The sequence below is a fragment of the Notamacropus eugenii genome, chromosome X (genome assembly GCF_028372415.1).
Source record: "Notamacropus eugenii isolate mMacEug1 chromosome X, mMacEug1.pri_v2, whole genome shotgun sequence".
NCBI classification, from domain to species: Eukaryota; Metazoa; Chordata; class Mammalia; order Diprotodontia; family Macropodidae; genus Notamacropus; species Notamacropus eugenii.
Genome location: NC_092879.1, coordinates 23,012,650 through 23,034,619, shown reverse-complemented (window position 1 = coordinate 23,034,619; position 21,970 = coordinate 23,012,650). Strand labels below are relative to the sequence as shown.

Here is a 21,970-nt window from a genome sequence, read left to right as displayed (position 1 = left end):
ATAGATCTGGACATTTTTCATTATTGATGACTTGAAATAAAATATTTAGACTTTTTTTTAACCATCTCAGGGAGGAAGAGGGAGTGAGGGAAAGAATTTGGAATCCAATTTTTTTTTTAAATGCATGTTAAAAATTGTCTTTACATGTAATTGGGAAAAAATAAAACTTTTTTAAAAAGGAAAAATATGGAAAGACTTGCACAAAATAAGGATGAGTGAAATGAGCAGAACCAAGAGAACCTTATATACAATAAGAGCAATATTATTTGAAGGATAACTGAATGATTAAGCTGTTCTGAGTATTATAAATATTCAAATCAACTACAAAGAACCTGTGAAGGAAGATGCTTTCCATCTCTAGAAAAGAACTGATGAATAGAAGTATGCATAATATGGTTTTGTGTGTGTGTATGTGTGTGTGTGTGAGAGAGAGAGAAACTGTGGCCTTCTGTAGTGTTAGGTGGGGAGGGAGGGAAACAGTTTGAAATTTAAAATGTTACAAAAAATAAAATTAATTTTTTTAAATCATAGTTATCAGAGATTTCAGTGAGACTTAAACTATACTTCTTTGACCCAATTGTTTTTGATATCTGACATGATATATCTTACATTTCCTCCTATTTGTTTTTCAACCTTTCAGTTTTATTCTAATATTTCTTGTTGTTTCCTGGAGTTAGTGATTTCTGTTTGGCATATTAGGTTTCAGGGAATTTGTTTTTTGAATAAGGCTTATTAACACTCTCTAAGCTACTTGTTCTCTTTATTATTTTTCCTCCACAGCTTTCATTTCATTTTTTATCTCTTGCTTCATTTCTTCTAAGTATTTGTGTAGTCCTTGTGGACAATCAGTTTTTTCCTTTGAGTCTCCATAGATAGTTTCTGGAGTTGTTAATAAAGTTACTTGTTCCTTTTGGACTCTACATTTGCAAAAATTTTACAGTGGTTGGTGTTTTGTTTTTAATTTCTCAGGATTTAGCTCCTGAATTGAGGCTTCATGCCAGGACCAGGCTCCACCATTTGCTGTGCTTTCTAGTGGAGTTTTCAGCCATTTTTTATGTCAGCCTGGGTTCCTGCATAAACTTCTATCTCCTAAAATTAAGTGAGGGAGGCCCCACACCCTTTGATCTTGGAGGTTTACAGAAGTGGCTTTTCAAGGCCCCCCTCTAGTTTTTCAGGACAGTGTTAGGGACCACTGAACCAGGTGCAGTCTCCTGTAGCCTTTCAGGGAACACTCTTCTTAAGCAAGTATTAAAAATAGATTAGCAGTTCTTAAGAGTTCTAAAGTTCTTCCTCAAGTAATTTATATTCTCCGTTCTAATGATCACAGTTTGCGTTCAGTTGTTTCTGTTTCCTCCCTGCCTTAAGTCTCTCCCTACTTCAGTTCAACCTCCAAACTATCAAAGTGATTTTCCTTATGTCCAAGAATGATCAGGGCCAAAAGACTTGATTTTCTGAGGGGTAACTAGGTACTCTCTTTACTTACCTTTACTTGCTAGGCTTTTTAATTCCCTGCTAGCCATTTTTCAGTGCCAGTGCAAAGACTATTCTGAATTAAACAGCTCTACCCTCTTGCATTAGTTTCTTCTTCCCATCCACCCTATTCGGCAGAAAAAATTCCCTTACTGTTGACCTTGCCATCCTCAGGTCATTGTGAGCACTGGTACCACTCAAACTGTTCTCATAGCATTCTTCCATACTCTTATAATCATCCTCTGTTACCAGCCTTTGCTTTTATCTTATGTACATATCATCATCATCAACAACAACAACAACAAGCATTTGATAAGCACCTACTGTGTGCCAGCACTGTGCTAAGCAATAAGGGATACAAAGAAAGTAAAAAAAACCAGTCTACCCCCAAAGAGCTCACAATCTAATGGGGAAGAAAATATTCAAGCAACTATATACATACAGGCTATGTGTACCTCATGTGAATGGGAAGTAATTTGAGAAGGAAGTCACTAGTTGGGAGGGGGTGGGTGGGGACCAGGAAAGACCTTTGGCAGAAAATGGGATTTGCCTTGAGCCTTGAAGGAAACCAGGGAATCCAAGGGACAAAGATGAGGATGAAGAACAATCCAGGCATAGCGAGAGCTGGTAAAAAGTCATGAAGTCTTGTTAAAGGAACAGCAAGAAGACCAGTGTCTCTAGATCTTAGAGTGTATGGAGGGGAGTACAATGTAACAAGAGTGCAGGTTGTGAAAGACTAAAAACCTAACAATCTTATATTTAATCCTGGAGGTAATAGAGGGCCACTGGACTTTAATGAGTAAAAGGGTAACTTGTTCAGACCTATGTTTTAGGCAAATCACTTTAGAACTGAGTGGAAGATGAATTGAAGTGGGGAGACACTTGAGGCAGAGAAACCAACCAGAAGGCTATTTTCAGGAGTCCAGGTAGGAGGTGATATGAGTAGCAGTAACTTGAGTGGAGAAAAGATGTCCGAGAGACATGTGAAGGTAGAAATGACGTACTTAGCAACTTATTTGATATACAAGGTGAATCTGAGTGAGGAGTTGGAGATGACACTGAGGTCATATCATGAGCATGGGTGATTGGGAGGATGGTGGTGCCTTAAACAGTTACAGAGAAGTTTGGAAGAGAGGGGATTGGGCAGGGGAAAGGATAATGAGTTCAGTTTTGGTTGTGTCAAGTTTAAGATGGGCATGGGACATCCACTTTGAGATGGCAATTGGAACATGAAGCTGAGATCAGTGAGGTTAGGGATGGATCAATAGATCTGAAAATTATCTGCATAGAGATAATAATTGAATTTGTGGGAACTGATGAGATCCTGAAGAAAGGGAGGGAGAGAAAGAAGATGAGGGACAAGGACAGATCTTTAGGGAGCTTTTAAATCTTTTAAACTTTTACTTTTTGATGCCTTTTGTCTTCGCAGCACCATCATTTTGGAGGAAGGAGACTCAAAAAAAAAACAAAACTTCCCTCCCTTGTAACACACAAAAACAACTGAGAAAAAATACAGTGACCACACCTGACCATGTATGATAAAAAACATTCTGTCCCAGCAGGCCCCTCCCTCTTTGTCATGAGGAGGAAAGTTTTGTTATCTTTTCTCTGGTTCTTTCATTGGCTTTTCAGTTACTTAGAATTTTGCTTCTTTTTAGTGAATTTTAAATTTTCATTGTCATCATATATACTGATCTTTTGATTGTTTATTTCAATCCATATGAACTTTTCCAAATTTTTCCATGTTTTCTCAAAATTCCTCATATTTGTTAATAATTTGTTCATTGTTAATATTCCATTATTCTATTCAAATGGCATAGTTTTTCCAACTATTCCGCAGTTGATGGATATCCACTATATTTCTGGTTCTTTTCTACCATAAAGTTCTACTATGAATATTTTGGCATATTTTAGACCTTTGTTTCTTTCTTCAGCTTCCTAGGGCTATATGCCCAGAGGTGGGATCCCTGAATCAAAGGACATGGACAATTTAATTACTTTAGTTGCATAATTCCTAATTGCTTTCCAGAAGATTAGACCACTTCACAGCCTCAGCAACAGTGTAGTAGTATGTCTGTCTTCCCATAGCCCCTTCATTAATGATTCTTCAGTTTTTGTTTTTTTAGGTTTTACTGGGAATTCCTCATTAATGGAGAATAATTGCAACCCCTAGCATGAATGGAATTTAATGGATAGGGGTGTGCCTGTCTTCCCACAGCCCCTTCCATATTGATTGTTCCCCTTTTCTGTCACCTAGAAGTATGAGCATTGATCAGAGGTCACTTGACCTTTCTCAGCCCCAATTTCCTCGTTTGTTAAATGAGAATCTTGTAGTACCTGCACCCTTAAAGTAATTGTAAGGATCAAATGAGATGCGTGCAAGCCTTAAAGTGCTATATAAACATCATTTGTGAGTTATGACTCAGGTCTGTACTACTTTAAAATTTATACCCACCTCCTGATGAACTCAATGCAAAATGAGACATGCATTTTGGGACATGAACAGTGTGGGGATTTTTCTTGCTTGATTATTTTTGTATTTTATTATATAATTTGCTTGATTACATTTGCTTATAAGGGTTTTGTTTTCTTTTTCAATGGGAGAGGAAGATGGCAGATTTTCATTAATTGAAAAAAATTTTTTTTAATTTAAAATTATCAGAATAAGAGCCTGAAGTAGGATGGTAACTATGAGTGGAGGGAAGAGGCTATGTAATAAAGGTGGTGTGTGAAGGTAGAAATGACAAGTTTGGCAAGTGATTGGATATGTGGAGTGAATAAGAATGAGAAGCTGAGCATGATACAAAAGTCACAAACTTAGATGACAAGTTTGAAAGAATGGAGGGCTTGGAAGGGAAAGATAATGTTTCCATTTTGGACATTTGAGTTTGAAATGCCTACAGTTTATCTATTTGGAAATGTCCATTTGCAGTTGGTGATGCAGTGCTTAAAATGAAGAAAAAGACTAGAACCAAATCTATAGATCTTTGAGTTAGGTTAGGGAAAATTTTCTCACATAATTGGGGTGTGCAAGTAAAAGTCTACACTAACAAAGAGGAAGGGGCTCAGAGAATTGCTGACATTTGAACCTCACTTTTATCTGAACTGGTCAAAGGGAGGGAAAAATATACATACACACAGTTAGCTATAGAAATACATGTCATTCAACAGAGAAATAGGAAGGAATGGAGAGAACGGGGAATTAAAGAGTAGATTAAGGGAGGAATTTGTCTTAAACGAGACATACTTCAAGGTTATGCAAAAATATTTCTAGTACCTCTTTTTATGGTGGCAAAAAATTGGAAACTGGGAGTGCCTGTCCATTGGGGAATGGCTGAACAAGTTATGATTTATGAATATGATGCAATTATGTGGTAAGATTATGAAGGGGTTGGTTTCAGAGAAACCTGGGAAGACTTGTAGGAACTGATACAGAGTGAATTGAGCAGAACTAGGAGAACAATTTATACACTAACAACAATATTTTAAAAACAAACAACTAACTTTGAAAGACCTAGTAAAAAAAGACCCTGAGTTCAGATTGAAACATAATTTTTTTTTGGATACAGCCAAAGCAGAACTTTATTTTGCTTGACTATACGTGTTTGTGAAAGGGGTTTCAGTTTTTGTTTCTTTCTCAGTTGAGGAAGGGAAGATGAGAAGGTGGGTTTTTTGGTTTTGTTTTTGTTTTGCTGATTGGAAAAAAAATTATCTTCATTTTAAAAAAAAAAGGAAGAAAAAGAGAGGAAAGAATGATCAACAGAATCAAATGCTGCAGTGGTCCAGAAGGCTGAGGACTGAGAAAAGGGCCATTAAATCTAGAATAGACAGAACACCTTAGAATATGAACCTAGTAGCTTTCTGTTTTATTTACTGCTTGTTCATCCAGTTTCAGGACTGTCTGGACTAAATAAGTTTTCTGCCTGTGTTTCTTAGAGTGACCCTCACTCTGAGCTTAAAAGTTAACCATGAGGTGAGTGTGGTACAATCCAGAATATGGCAGCCTTGTTCCTATTCTTTAATAACTTCCTACACATGTTATTTGCAGATTGTCCTCTATCCCACTTCATATATGAATACCTCCACTGCCCCATGAATACTTGGCAAGTGTTGCAAAACTTGCTTGTTAGGTAGGAAATAAGTGATTCAGCCACCATTAGAATAACCTTAGTCTCTGCTCTGTTTGGGGGAGTTTGCTTGTGGGAGTGGTATGGATAGTCATTCAGTCAAGAAACATTTATTAAGCACTGTGGTAATAAACACTAAGGATACAAAGGAAGGCAGAAGACAGTCTTTGTTCTCAGCGAGCTCACAGTCCATACGGAGAGAAGGACAGAGGATAGCCCTGTGGGACACCCATTATATACTTGACTTCATTCAGAAGGATGGGAAATTTTCTCCTGGTGGTCAGTTTTACTGTTTGGGGGGAGAGGGGGCCTTTGCTTTTGGTGCATGCAAGCTGTTTGTTTTTTGAAGCATAAGCCTTTTCTTGTACCTTCTAAAGAATTGAGAATGAAAAATGATATTGTGGTTGACAGCAAAGAAAAGTGAACTCCAGAAAGCAGGGATTCCAAATTCCAGTCCTATCCTATCCTCCCCCTGCCCCTGCTCTTAGTCTTAGTTATCTTTCCTGTGTGATGGGAACCAAGGCAAGAGATCTGGGAAGCCATTGATTCTTTTCATTGATTAATGCAGGGAAGGATTCTCAGGGTGAACAAGGGCAGAAGGAATGGAGCTTTCCAGATACATTTTACAAGCACCATGGTTTATTGGTAATGAAAGTTGCTGATAATTTATATGAGAGAAAGAGAAGAGTCATATGTTATACATTAATGCGAAAGATACAAACTATAAAGTATAAGATTAAACAGAAGCTAAAACCTCCTGGAATTATCTGAGGACTGGATTGAGATTTAAATTTGGAATTTGCTTTAGGGGGAAATCTCTTTTCCTGACCTGTCAATCCCTTCTCAGCTATAGGGCTTTAGGTCTGAACTTTTTCTCTTTCAATATCAGGGAGATCCCCTTGGATTTATTCCCCCCTGGGCCTTAGGATCCAATATGTGCTAACTGTATTATTGCTGTTTTCAGCTATGGCTATGCCTTGGTAGCACTACTGTGTCATTTTTGACAAGTGTTACATACCAGTAAGAGTATTGAGGTCACAGGGCTTTTGCTTTCATTAAAGCTCTGCCGTGCAGATGGATGTTTTTGTACCTTGGCTTTGTTTTATGCCCCTAATCTACTACATCACAGTGGCATGAGATTGAGCTAACAGAGCATTTCCATTTCGAACTTCATTTTCTAGACTTCGGAGACTTTCATAAAATTATCTTTCAAAAAAAAGCCTTTTAGATTGCTTCTGTTAGAGCCTCATAACTGAATTCATTTGGCCTGTTTTATCTTTGGCAGTGTTTTTGCTATAATGAAAGCTATATTGAAGTTATCTGTTGGACATTTTTGGGAAACTATTTGGAATTTGCCTTTTAATGGCGAATGGTTTCCTGACTGCTAGACCATGATGACATTTCAGTCTGATGTGGAGAAAACCAATAGAATGAACACATTTTATTCTGTTACATACCCTGGAGCATTCATTGGTCCCTTTTCCTTCTTAGAGTAGCCATAGCAGAAGTAGATCAGTCGGGAATGCTGCTAGACTTGACTGCTTTTCTTTCTTACAAGGGTGAGTTCTGTTGGGAGAGTCTAGTATTGGGAAATGACTAAGTTATTTTTAAAAAGAGGGAGGGAGGCAAGAGAAAAAGAATTGACATTCTAGGACCAGTTACATCCTGCCTACTACTACTCCTCTTATTGCTCACTCCCCTTTCATTATTCTTCTTTGCATTATTGATGGCTTCCCTCTATCACTGTGGCTTCTGGCTATCCTTTTGATAAGGAACTAAAATTTTGATTCCTCTTCCTCCTTTCTCAACCCCTCATTTGCTACTGAAATTCCAATTCTGCCAAGTTGGAAAGTGGCCATCCCATCCTATTAAAGAAAGCTGTGGTGATAGTAGCATTGTGGCCAAAAGCCTCCTCTTCAAGAAAAAGACCTCGATGGGAAAATAATCTTAAGATCAGGAGTTGCCTTTGTCAGTATAGCTTCTCAGCAGCTCATTCCCTAGGTTGTTCAATTACTGACCAGTGTCACTAAATTCTAGATAGTGATTGTCTGCTTTTTTCCAGTCTACCAGGTTATTTTACTGGATTTGAAAGAGATGAATATATTCTTTGTGTCCTCCATTTAAAGAATTTGGGTAGCACTCCCTCCCCATCAAATGTCAAACCCCCTGGATTATGTCATGGGCATTATAATAGATAGTGATTTTTTTCCACCAACAACTCAGATTTCTGCATTCTCAAAAGCCTTCTATTGCTGTCCACTTCCATTGGAGTATCTGATCTACTTGGATCTGTTTTGTCAGGAATGTTGATGAAAGTTGAGTTTTAATCACTTGAAAGCCTGACTTATATTATTTGGCATATATTAGGACTTCTGTCCCCATATCATTTATTTTTCCCATTAATTAAACTATGCTCTGTCCCTAGCTCCAGCCAAGAAGGTTGCAAGTTGCAAGAGGTGCTGAGGTAGCAGCAGTGGGCTTGTTGGCCGGGGAGGGTGGCCTCCCCAGCAGTTGGCTGGCTGGCTCACTGCTGAGGATTTTTAAACACCAAGAGAGGCAGGTCAGGCAGACAAGAAAAAAAAATAGGAAAGATGGGGTGGTTAAAAGTTATACTTCTGACCTTGAATTTAGTTGGAGGAATGGAATGAGTAGTCAGTACTTTGGGAAGTTAACCTTGCTTCCTACGGAGTCAGAATAGCTATCATCAGGTAATGGTGGAATCTTTGATTTAGATCTGATGTGTCAGCCTAAAGCAGCATCAACTACTGAAAAGCCATCCTCCGCCACACACACACACACACACACACACACACACACTCTCTCTCTCTCTCTCTCTCTCTCTCTCTCTCTCTCTCTCTCTCTCTCTCATATGTCCGACGTCCACACTGAAGCCCTCTTCGCCAAATTCAGCAGGCTTTTCTCCATCTTTATTCTTTTCTCTGCTCACCTAAGCTAAGCATTCCCCTTTCAGTTTTCTTCCTCCCCTGCCCTCTATTGCATATGTCCTTTATGGGCTTGACCTCAGCCTTTTCATTCAGTGTGCTCACACTTTGTATACCCATCTGTTCCCATGGTTTCCGCTGTCACCTGGGATCAAAGGACTTAGTGCTAGAAAAAGTCATCATCAAAAATTGTAGATTTGGAATTGGAAGGGATTGACCCCCACCTTTTACAAATAAAGACTGAAGCACAGAGAAAGGAAGTGACCTTTCACAGCTCACACAGGTATTTAGCAGCAGACTCAGCGCTAGAACCCAGACCCTTTGAAAAACAAATCCCGTGTTCTTCCTACTATGTCTCCTTGCCTTCCCAACCTTTTATTCAGGGCAGCCCCGACTGATCTCCTGAGTTCCAGTCCCATATTTCTAATGCCTCATGGATGGCTTCTCCATTGCCTTCAGGCATCTCATATCTACCACTTCTAAAATGGAACTCTTTAAGTGTGTTCTGAAACCTGCTCCTCTTCCTGACTAACTTATTTTTGTAAATAATAGCACCATCTTTTCAGCCTTTTAGTCTGGAAACCTTGTTTTCATCCCTCTTCCCTTAGATCCTGTTATTTACCATATTTGCTGATTATGTCTCCAGTATCTTTTAAATCCATTCCCTCCTTTCCATTCCCATAGCCATCACCTTAGGCCAGGGCTTTATTGCCTGTTGTCAAGACTATTTCCTCTCATCCAAACCCCCCCCTCCCCACCGCTGCCCTTACCCCCCCCCCCCCCCATCTTAAACCTTCAATAGTTTCCTATCGCCCACTTAATAAAGCCAAAACTCCAGTCCCTCCTTGGTCTGTCTGCAACCTACTCTTGTAACTTAGCTCCTCCTACTACTATCCTTATTCCAGTCAAAGTGTACTGTTAATTTTCACAGCTGCACCCCAAACTTCTTTACCTCTGTGCCTTTGTTCACACAATTCCTTATATTTGGGATGCTATAAAACCTTAGAATTCACCTCTGTAAGAGCCATTAGAGATAAGGAAGCAGGCCCAGAGATGAGAACTTGAACCCAGGTTCCCTGATTCCAAATCTTCCCCCATAACATACTGCCCCCTTAGGCTCTTTAGGACCTAGCTGAAAGGAAGCTTCCACACTGACACCCCTCTCTGGTATCCTAATCAGAGGTTATCTCTCTCCTAAGATTTTTCTTAACCAGAATTTCGCCATGCTCTTATTTTGCATTACTATTATTTGTGTCCAAGTCTTATCTCCCCTTTCTCCAGCTAATGTGTAAGTTCCTTGTGGGCAAAAATTCCATTTTACTAATTAATTAACCTTTGTATCTTACCCAGAATCTAGCCTAGTGCTTTGTACATCTCAGTTAATAACTGGTTTCTTTGTTGTTGATTTCTCTCCTACATCTCCGGAATAAACAAATTGACTATACAGCCGAAAAAGACACCACAGTAGCTCTTAATTAGCATGTTCTTTGCTTATTGCCTGAGTTCAGTTCAGCCTGCTGGGGTTTTCCAGGCTGAATTCCAATTCCAGCTTATCTTCTGTTGTACTGTGCAAATTAAGGAGATAGGGTTTCTTAGGAGTAGAGCATTTTTTATTTGACTATTCTGAGGAGAGGCCTATGATTTTAGGAAGTATCTTTCATTTCATTTATTATTTATATAATTTCCTTTTCTTAGGTCTGAAAAAGACTTTTACAAAAGAGAAAACTGCATTTATTTCCCTTTTGCAGATTTTTTTAAAAATTGCAGATTTTTTCCCCAGGTCAAAGTGGGAGTGTCCATCTGTTCCAACCAATAGTTGGGGAATTTTATTTTCATGAATATTGAGGTGGCAAGGTGCATCTATGTTTTTCTTTTTAAATTTTTTTGGTTAACGAAGAGGCCAAGTAATAGGGTTTTTTCTTGATTTGCTATATCCTCTCTTTGCCCTCTTTTTTTTGCTCTTCTGGTGAAGAAAACCTACTCTTTCTGAGAGCTAGGGATGTAGCCCATCCCCTAACCTCTGACTTTAATAAAATGACTTAATACTTCAATGATCTATGATTTTTGGCTAGTTCTGTGAGCACAGGTGCAGATCAAAACCCTGAGGAGTTATTTTTCATAAGTTGCTATAGGCAGAAACGTTATCACTGACCAAATTGATAATGGCCCTCTCCAAATTTCATTAGACTCTTCCTTGAGACACAGTCCAAAGCCTTTCTAGCTCCATAAGACCTGTCGTGCTTGTACTTTGTTGATTTAACCTTTGAGACTCTATTTTGTCATGTTACATAGTTAAAGCATCAACAGAGGACGTTAGTGAAGAATTAGAGATTTGCTGGATTTCAAGCTCCCAGAAAATACATACTGTATTTATGTTATATGGAACCCTACTGGATTGGGTATGAAATCCATTGGTTTTTGTCTGCTCTGCTTTGCCCAAGATAACTTGCTTACTCTCAGCTCACTCCCAAGTACTGTATATACAAAGAAGGAGGCACAGTAACTAAGGGTTGCTATGGCCATATTTGTTAGCTCAACAGCTAAGATGCACAAAATTCTATAGAGTAGGTTCTAATTAAGAGGGAGAATATATGAGATAAATCTTGTGTGTTGAATCCCAAACTCTGTTGTGACTTTCACCTACATAAAATCAGTGTTCCTAGTATTAACCTTTGTTTGATTCAACTTGTTGGACACCTCCACTCTATTCTTCTAAAGAAATAATTGCCCTTTACCTAGAAGGAAATTATCTCCCTGACCATGGATTAACTACTATTCTTGCTTTGAGAGTTTGGATGTCAACTCTTCAAGTTAGAGCTGCTGAATAGGAAGCTTTGAAAGATAAAGATGATGATGATGATGATGATGATGATGATGATTGATGAAGAAGAAGAAAATTCTTCAAAATAGTAAACATTTCTTAAATGCCTACTGTGTGCCAGGCACTGTGCTAAGAACTGGGGACACAAAAAGAGGCAAAAGGTAGTTCTTGTCCCTGGAACATCCAGGAGGCCAGTGTCACTGGACCAAAGAGTAACATATGAGAAAACTGGAAAGGCAGGAGGAAGCTAGGTTTCAAAAGAAGGGCTTTGTGCCAAGTAACCAAGTAGAGGGTTTTGCATTTGATCCTGGAGGTGATAGGGAGCCATGGGAGTTAATTACATTTGACTATATAATTCATCGGTTGAATGTCTTTTTAAAAAGTTTGTATTGATTTTTTTTACATTACTATGGATTTCCCCAGTGTTCTATCCCCTCTGTCTCCCCAAGAACCATAAGATATAACATATCATTTTTTAAAGTCGAAAAAGAAAAGGAAAAGGAAGGGAAAATCTGCATAACTATAATATAATAATAGATCAGAAAAATTTGAAAATATGTCCAGTGTGCAACACCTGAGGATCTCCTACCTCTGCATGCACCTCTGCATGCAAGGATCTGCTCTTTCAAGCCATGCTTATTGTTTTTAATTTTATGTATGGTTTTTCTTTCCATTTCCATTGTTGTAGGGAATGTGTGTGTGTGTATGTATGTGTGTGTAAGCTCTGCTTACTTTACTCTTCCTCATTTCATGTAGATTTTTCTGTGCTTTTCTGTATACATCACATTTTTTATTTCTTACCACACGTTAATATTCCACTATATCATATACCACAGTTTGTTCAGCCATCACTCAGTCTATGAGCATTTATTTTATTTCCAATTCTTTGCTATTGAAAAAGTGCTACTATAAATGTTTTGATATATATGAGGACTTCTTATCAATTACTTCCTTGAGGTATAAGTCTAGTAATGATTCCCTTGGGGCAGTTAGGTGGCACAAGAATTCTATACCCAGTAATTTGGGGCTAAGGCTACCTTTACACAGTACTGAAAGACAGAAGCCACTTGTTTATAAGCCAAACCAAGAGAGCAGGGAGAAATGGTAGCACCTAATATTCTGAACTGTAATAGAATATGCTATTTCTCTGATCCCTAGAAAATATGGGAGAGAAGGATGGTCCTCTGTTTTACCTTAAAAGTAGAGAAGTGGAAGTTAGCAAAGAGCTATGAGACAACAGGTTTTAGTAGAGGATCCAGTTTCTTTGTTTCTTCTCTAAGTTTCTCTTAGTCCAAATTGTGTTCTTGCCCTTTTGGCATAGCTAAGCAGCACCAGTCTTACGAGTGATGAGATTCCTTAATCCCCATCCTACTTTGGAGTCATGTTACCATTCTTTCTTCAGTTGAATCAGAGTTGGGACCTCACTCATGAGGCCTGACCCAAAGGTTGACATCCACAGGATAGAGTCCAACACTAAGGGAAGAAAGAACTTTGCAGTTCCCAATATCTAAGGAAGTGACTGCTTTTGCCCAGTAGGGAAAAAATGTGCTCTTTGCTTAGTGCTGAAATACTGGGATTTCACACACCAGCGGAAATGTGACATCATGTCACATGTCTACATATTGACTCATTCAGCAAAATGAAACCATACCAACAGCAATCTTTCTCCCATTTGAGTATTGTCATTGAGGCAGCCAGAACACAGGATCATTTCCTTCCAACCTGTATCCAGGATATTGGGCAACCTTTTTTTTTTTTTTTGAATGTCGGACTTCTCTATTTGCTGGTACCAAAGAATACCACAGGACAAAACTTAATTTCTGCCAGAAATGTTATGCTCAGAGATGGAAAGTTGAGTCCATTTTTAATTGGACACAGTCTTGATGGGTGTGTCTTCACACTTGTAGGCCAAGTGCAACAGTCTTTGGGATCCAAACCTGCAACCTGAAGCTGACTGCCCTCTCTACTCTTCTTCATTTGGGGGCACCTTCCTATCTGGCATCCCAAAGCTTCCCGATAAGCTAAATGCCATGTGCCTCAGACCAACCTCTGAATGGCTTTGGAAGCCTTGGTCCCCTACTTCCTTCAAACTCTTATAATAAGGTGAATTGTTGAGTGAGTGGCAAGGTGACATAGTGAATAGAGTGCCTGACTTGGAATCAGGAAGATCTGTGTTCAGATTCCACCCCTGATACTTTCTGATAAGTGCCTCTGGACAAAGCACTTAGCTTCTCCATGCCTCAAGCAACTTTCCCAGACTTGAATCTACTAAGTCATGGATTGTGATCCACATTACTGGGGTAGGGGTGGTGTTCCCACATTGGGAGTTCTCCACAATGATGAAATCACAGATTCTTCAAGTAATCATTGTAATAGTTGCTGCAGCATGGTGGGAAACTTGTCTTACGACTGAGGCCTCCATTTTCATGGACTGCTTGGCCCTCAGGGAAAAGTGGAAATATTGAGATTGTTGGATGGGGAAAAGTATACCTTGAATTTCAGTTATAGTTGCAGAGTTCTTTGGGCTCCCCAGTGTTTAACATTCTGCAGATTGTGCTGTTCTTTGTGATACTTATATGATTATTTAATACTTCAGGGAAGAACAGTCTGAAGACCAAGACCTCCAGGGCCTCAGAGATAAACCCCTGAAGTTCCGAAAGTTGAAGAGGGATAAAAAAGAGGAGAAGGAAGGAAAACATGAATTCCCACAGCCATCATCACACCAGTCTGCTGAACCAGCAGAGGCAGGAAAAGCTGAAACATCAGAAGAGGCTGGGGCAGCCCCTGCTGCACCTGAAGCCTCAGCTTCTCCTAAACAACGGCGTTCTATCATCCGAGACCGGGGGCCCATGTATGACGATCCCACACTGCCAGAGGGCTGGACAAGAAAACTCAAGCAGAGGAAATCAGGCCGCTCTGCTGGGAAGTACGATGTCTATTTGATCAAGTGAGTAAGAATCAGAATGAGGAGAAGGGGACAGCTGGGTGGGGGATGGCTGTTTTGGCCCTCCACTTGTATTTTGAGCATCTCCTACTTTGCACCCTGTGAAGTAACAGTTGCTACTTGCCTGTGACCCAGATCTCCCACTGTATTCCAGTGGCCCCATAGGCTGCACCTCCATGACCAGCATTCAGTAGGCTACCCAAAGGGGTCCCCTTTCTTAGAAATTTTTTCATTTCCCAAAATATGAGGAAGAAATAGGGAATGTATTTTAACTAGACAGAAGTTTTCATTGTTTATTGATCTTAAGACATGATCCTGTATTCAAGCTACTTGTCTAACAGAAGCTGAAAAAATTAGCCATTCACCCAGGTAGGAAGGAGCTATGGCCAAGTGACCCAAACTGCCTTAGAAGGATTTGTGTTCAGAGGAGAGCTGTGAGTCTTCCCAAGTCCCTGGCCAGCCAGCCAAACTGTCCTTCTAGCAGTGGCAAATGGAAAGAAGGACAGATGTCCCATGACCTGGGATGAGCTTATAAAAGTTATGGAAATGCTGAGGAGTGTGAGAATTCTTCTGAAGGCTCCTGGACAGAAACTAACCACTCTTTACCTCCCTACCGTGGAAGCATGCCATTTAATGCTTGAAAGGATTTTAGACAAGGGTCAGAATAGGGTTACAGCCTGCTATAGCACTTCATCGGGTAATAGTTTTAAATGATGATGCTTCGCTGGTAATCGTCAAATCCAGTCATAATAGATTTCAGACTTAAGAAGTGTTTCTTAGACATTTAGCCTTTAAATACTAAATGGCTATCTTTATTAAAGTGTCCCAGGTATAAAGGCCAAATTTATTTTCCACTTGGCAACGGGGTGATTTTTTTTTCCCCTAAGCTGTGTGTTTTCCCTAGTGCAAACATTTCCCTGGTTTCTAGATACCCACACTGCTTTACTGCAGCCAAAGTTCCCACTATGCTAACACAGAGGGTTTTTTAGATAGTTCCAGTTGTCCCGGTTAGTTGCATGATTGTGGTTTTGAGGCCAAGGAGGCATCCAATGATAACAGATTGTGAAGTAGGAGGAGGCCTCGACTATCAGTGTTCAGTCCTTTTTCACTGATATTTGTCCTATATATAAGAAAGAATGCCTTGCAGTCCATTGTCTCAGTGCTACAATTGTCCAAGTGAACCCTGCTGTCCTTCAGCCTCATGGTTGTTGTGTGTCCTTAGCATTATCCTTCCTATCCAGAGAATGTAAATGTTCCAGGTGTTCCTAACAGAGAATCCTAATTGATACTACTCTCCAGTGACTCGATCTGGTCCCATGAGCCCTAAGACCTAAGCTCTATTGGAAAATTGTACTTTACCAAAAATATTGCTACTCCTCAATGAAGCTGTAAGGGGCAGTTAGGTGGCACTGCAGTGGATAGAGCTCCAGGCCTGGAACTCTCAGGCACTTACTAGCTATGTGACCCTGGGCAAGTCACTTCACTCTGTTGACCTCAGTTCCTCATCTGTAAAATGAGCTAGAGGAGGAAATATGGCAAACCACTCCAGTATCTTTGCCAAAAAACCCCCACAGGAGGTCATGAAGAGTCGGACACAACTGAAAAGCAACTGAACGACAACAATAAAACTAATATTTTCAGTCTTCTAAACGTTTCTCAAAAAAGCTTTGGTTTTTGTTATCCATAAACTATGAATCCCCTTTTAAAAAACACAGATGAAGACACTGAAACAAAAAGTCTGGTGTTTTACATTCTGGCCTCAACCCAGGGCCTCTGGGAACTCTCCTTCCAGCAGTGTGGAGCCAGTCAATCAGTGGTAATGGCAAAGTGGTGTTTCCCAAATAGACAGATGACCATATGTCTTCTGTCTTGTCCTCTCTGGTCCAGGATTGCCAGTGCCAGAAACAGATTTGGAAATAAACATGCCCTTTATTATGCTATTAATTATTCTTTGGGCACACTGTTTTCTTTGTTCCCCTATTTTCAGCCATCTATTCAATCCATATTCATAGATCCTGATCAATTTTGTTTTGATTGCTGAAGATCATAGTCTGAAAATCCTCTTATCTTGTAAAGCAGTTATTTTAATGACAGAAGTGATGAATTTCATACACAAAAACACTTGTGACACTGTCTTGCACCCTTTTGTGCATTCTCAAAAGCCTGATCTGGTTCATCTTAATAAAGAATTTATTGTCTTGCCCAAAAAGATTTAGCAACTATGGTAACATCTGATAGTCTTCCTCAGGTAGCTAAAATGGCGTCGTGTTATTTTCCCCAATAGACAAAAGAGTAAGGATTGGGTGCTCAAAACCCAGAGCTCATGGTCAGATGGATATGTTTTGTCTTCCCTCCCTTACTTCCTCCTTTCCCCTTTTGGCTCCTGAAAGGCCTTCTGTTTGGTCAGGCTTTTTCTCCTTCCCTGCTTCACTGCAGTAAGTCTTTCAACAGGCATTTATTAAACATCTGCTACACACCAAGCAGCCACCATCCCAGCTTATACTTTGGCTTGTGATAGATCATGTAATGAGTTAGAGGCCTCTGTGGGACGGAAGAAAACAGGCCCAGTGAAATTGTTAAATAAGCCAAGAAGCAGGGTTCCTTTGCTGAGAAAAGGCCTGACAGGTCTCATGATCCTGACATTCAGACCACAAATTATCGAAAAACAATATCCAAGTTGAAAGGTCATTGAAATTCATCCACTCCAACCCATATCTGAATCCTCTCTACAATATCCCCAACCAGTTGGTCATCTAACTTCCTCTCTCTACCTTTAATTTTCAAAGTAGCTCATTCTACTTTTGGATAACCCTAGTTGTTAGGGAGTTTTTCCATTCCAGGTTTGTGATCTATTCCCCAAACTCCTCATGTAATTTCCCACTCTGTCAAAATGATCTGTTGATCTGCACTCAGCTATTTTCTACTATGTTTCTCCCCCCTGGTTCCAGGTTAATATTCATTGTTATTTCTCCCAGTGCTAAATTAGAGTCGAGAGCCAAGTCTTAGTGGTTCCCTGTGAGGTCAGATTTTTCATCTTTGTATCAAATGTCTCTGACTCAGTGCTCATTAACCTTACGTTGGACATCTGAGACCATGACTTTTATTGCTGATTCTCTTCTCTTCTCCTATGAATTATTGTTCCTCTCTTTTGCTGTTCTGCCTTCTGCATTGTACCTCCTGTTCTCTTTGGTACCAGGTCTGTCAGCTCTGCGTGAAGGGTTTTATTTTTCTCTCTTTTTCATCTCAAGTTCTCTTCTGAAAGAGTTTACAAGACTCCAGGCAGGTATTTTTGAGCACACTTGATATGAAGGACATCCCATCCCTTGCCAAACCCTATCATTCCTATATTTTAAGCCATGAACCAGAAATCCAAATCCTATTCTCAGACATCAGCTATTTAGAGTAGACATTTCTTAACTTCCCAAATCTTCCTTTCACTTCTGAGTCCACCAAATACAATGCTCAGCCATAGGCATTGACCCAAGGTCTTCAGCTTTTTACCCAGGACTTCATAGTTACTCTAGCAGTGCTTCTTAAGTTCTTTCTTGTAGTATCATTTGTACACACATGAATCACCCGAATTGGCTAGTGGTTGTTAGATTTGACAGTTCTCAAGAGTCTTTCTGTCACATCCTGGATACATGCCCTGGGGAAGGCAGGTGGACCTTGCCATTGTTTGTGTCACGTTGACAAATGAACTGTCTTGATATCCATTAGCCAGGAGACACCAACTACTTCTTTAATTCCTCCTCTGCCTATAGTTGGAAGACCAACTAAGTTTAGTGTAAGAGAATGCGAGAGGTAGGAGGATAGAAGGTTGGAGGCAGAGAGTAAAATTCGGAGTTTCAAATCTTAGAGGTAATACAGTTGGCTGACATTTCTGTATTGCCCTAAGGTTTACCAAGTGCTTTATACATTCTCATTTGAAACTCACAACCCTGATCTCTGTTTTACAGATGAGAAAACTGAAACTAAGGAAGGTTAAGTGATGTGCCTATGATTATATAACCAGTAAACATCCAATGTTACATTCAGAGCTAGGTCTCTCCTGCCTTGATGTTTTTTCCGATATTTACCACCCTGCTTTGGAGAGACAGTAATTTCTAGGAAGGAAATAGAAGGTCTGCTTAGCCTGACTAGCTCACAGGGTCATTATGAGAATTGAATAAGAATGAATGCAAAGATGTTTGGGAAATTAGAAGGCACTAGCTCTAACCCTGTGGTGCCTTCCCTCCCACCTCCTCAAATACCTTGTTCTAGAAGTCATTCCCTTTCTTTCATTCATTGACAATCTCTCTCTCTCTCTCTCTCTCTCTCTCTCTCTCTCTCTGCTACCTGCTCCTGTTTCCAGGCATATTCAGGTTGCCTAATCCTTTGAAAAGCTTCTTCATGACCCTTCTCTTTCCTCTCCAGCTACCACCTCATTTCTCTCTTCTACCGCTAAGCATTTTTTAAAAATTCTCTCTAGCCAATGCCTCCATTTTTCTGTTTTCTCCCTTCACTCCTTTGCAATCTGGCTTTCCCCCTGCCACTCTACTGAAACTGCACTCTTACTAATCACTGATAACCAACCAATCACTAGATCCAGTGGCCTTTTTCCTCTTCTTCCTTAACTTCTATGAAGTTTTAGACACTGACTACTGCTTCTGGGTGCTATCTGGCTTCAGAGACGTCACATGGTCCTAGAGGCCTACCTCTCCAGCTGCTCCTTCTCTGTCTCCTTTGATAGATCGTCATCCTTTTCTCTCAGCCCTTTAAAGTGAGTGTTCTCCAAGAGACTATCTTTGGCCCTCTTTTCTCTCTCCAGTTTCTCCCTTGGCAGTCTCATTCCCTCCCATGGTTTCATCTACCACCTCTAGAATGATGATTTCCATTTCTGTTTCTCCCATTCTAACCTCCGAGTTCCAGACCTGCATCTCTCAATACCCCCATAGGGTATCTCTCCCTTGATATGCCACCAGTAACTGAAACTCAGTGTGTATAAAATTGAGTTTCTCTTCCCCCTACACCTACTATCTCTCCTGGTGTCACTAGTTCTGTCTTGGGGCCCCATTTTCCCTCTAGTGTCCCACATTCAAAATCTTATTTCTCTTTCTTCTTTCCTCTCCCTTATCTTTCCTATCCAGATGGTTATCATGGTTCATTGATACGACCTTCACAATACCTGTCCCATCCTTCCTCTTCTCTCTGTTCCCACCCTGTTGTAGACTTTTATTGCCACCCACCTGGACCACTGCAAGAGATTTCTTTCAGATTCTCCTGCCTCCTTCTCTCCCTCTTTCCATCCCATTCTTTTCACTTGTTGGTGCTGCCAAAAAAAAAATCTTCTACCTCCATTGCTCCTATTTCCTACTGAGTAAAATCCTCACTAGTTGGCCTGCCATTTGAATCCCCATACCTTAATCACCCTACCTTATTTCATACTACTTCCCCCCACATACTATGTGCTCCAGCCAAAGAGGACTACCCTCTGCTGCCTAAATGTGTTTGACATGGCTCCCTCTCTTTCTTTGTTACTAAATTTCCACTCATCTTTTAAAGTTCATCTCAAATGCTGCCTTCCCTAATCCTCCAAGATGACTTCAACCTTTCTCCTTAGCTCTCAGAAGCACTTTATTTTGTACCCTACTGATTCACTTATATAATATTGGGTGTTAGAATGATCTGTATTTGTGTCTTCCCTCTCTCTCCTAGACTGTACTGCCCATGAGGACAGTATCTTTTTCAAATTTTGCATCTCCTCCAGCTCCCAGCACAGTGCTCTGCACACAGTCAGTGCTGAAGAAATGAGGGGTTGGATGAATGAACTTTCATTTGACAGATTAGGAAACTGAGGCATAGAGGTTGTGGCTTGTCCAAGATCACATAGTTCATTAGTGATAGAGGCAGGGTTAGAACCCAGAACTCCTGACTAATCATCCAGATTTCTCTCCATAGCACTAGACTGGTTCTCATATCATGACCTTCTTCTGCCTCTGTTTTTAACACACTGACTTGAAGGGAACAGTTTTCCAAAGCCAGATAGATAGATAAATCTTTGCTCTCTGTAGTTTTCTTCTCTATAAAAGAATTCATTGCCATCTTCTCTACCTCTCCCACCTGTGACATTTCCACGGATAATATGTAATGATCATTCTTTCTGTCTCTCTTCCACAGTCCACAGGGAAAAGCTTTTCGCTCCAAGGTAGAGTTGATTGCATACTTCGAAAAGGTAGGCGACACCTCCCTGGACCCTAATGATTTTGACTTCACGGTAACTGGGAGAGGGAGTCCCTCCCGACGAGAGCAGAAACCACCTAAGAAGTCCAAATCCCCCAAGGCTCCAGGGACAGGCCGAGGGAGGGGACGGCCCAAAGGGAGCGGCACAGTGAAACCCAGGGCCACGGCCTCAGAAGGGGTCCAGGTCAAAAGGGTGATTGAGAAAAGTCCTGGAAAGCTCCTAGTCAAGATGCCTTTTCAGCCTTCACCTGGGGGGAAAGCTGAAGGGGGTGGGGCCACCACATCCACCCAAGTCATGGTGATCAAACGCCCAGGCAGGAAGCGGAAAGTTGAGAGTGAGCCACAGGTCATCCCTAAGAAACGGGGCCGGAAGCCAGGGAGTATGGTGGCTGCTGCTGCTGTCGAAGCCAAGAAGAAAGCAATCAAAGAGTCTTCCATCAGATCCATTCATGAAACTGTGCTGCCCATCAAAAAGCGGAAGACCCGAGAAACTGTCAGCATCGAAGTGAAGGAAGTGGTGAAGCCTCTGCTTGTCTCAACTGTGGGGGAGAAGAGTGGGAAAGGACTCAAGCCTGGAAAGAGCCCAGGTCGGAAAAGCAAAGAGAGCAGCCCCAAAGGGCGAAGCGGCAGTACCTCCTCTTCCCCCCCGAAAAAGGAACAGCAGCAGCAACAGTACCACCACCACCACTACTACCCTTCATCAGAATCCCCCAAGGCCCCACCCCCTCCTCACCCTGAGCCAGAGAGCTCCAAGGACAGCAAAAGCCCCCCTGATCCTCAGGACTTAAGCAGCAAAGTTTTCAAAGAAGAGAAGATGCCAAGAGGGGGGCCACCTGAGAGTGATGGCTGCACAAAGGAGCCCGCTAAGACTCAGCCTATGGCCGCTGCCGCCGCCGCCGCCGCCGCCACCGCCACCACCACCACCACCACCACCACTGCGGCAGCAGAAAAATTCAAACACCGCGCAGAGGGAGACCGAAAGGACATTGTTTCGTCCTCCATGCCGAGGCCAAACCGAGAGGAGCCTGTGGACAGCCGGACGCCCGTGACAGAGAGAGTTAGCTGACTTTTTAAAAAGTGGATTTAAAAAACAAAAGAATAAAGGCAGCTGTTGTCTCTTCTCCTTATGGGCAGGGCTCGGACAAAGCTTCCCGATTAACTGAAATTAAAAAGGGTTTTTTTTTTTTCAGTCAACTTAGAGTTTCGTGGCTTCAGGGTGGGAGTAGTTGGAGCACTTGGGATGTTTTTCTTACCGACAAGCACAGTCAGGTTGAAGACCTAACCAGGGCCAGAAGCAGCTTTGCACTTTTCTATAATAGGCTCCTTCAACAAGGCTTGCTGCATATACTACTGACCAGACAAGCTGTTTATCAGGCTTTTTAGGGTACACCAGCACCTGCCCTCCATTCATCCCTGTTGGGAGAGGGATGGTGTACTGGTTGTCACT

At 41.0% G+C, this 21,970-nt stretch overlaps 1 protein-coding gene across 3 annotated transcripts in view; it reads left to right on the top strand.

Moving 5' to 3' along the window:
* The window catches only part of MECP2 (methyl-CpG binding protein 2), a 74,018-nt gene extending 52,368 nt beyond the window's left edge, over window positions 1–21,650 (top strand). For all 3 annotated transcript variants that reach the window (XM_072627403.1, XM_072627402.1, XM_072627404.1), the window contains 2 exons: window positions 13,957–14,307; window positions 20,461–21,650. In XM_072627403.1, the coding sequence (XP_072483504.1) occupies window positions 13,957–14,307; window positions 20,461–21,589 (1,480 nt within the window). In that variant the 3' untranslated portion in view covers window positions 21,590–21,650. The remainder of the gene's footprint in view (window positions 1–13,956; window positions 14,308–20,460) is intronic.
* The last annotated feature ends 320 nt before the right edge of the window (window positions 21,651–21,970 follow it).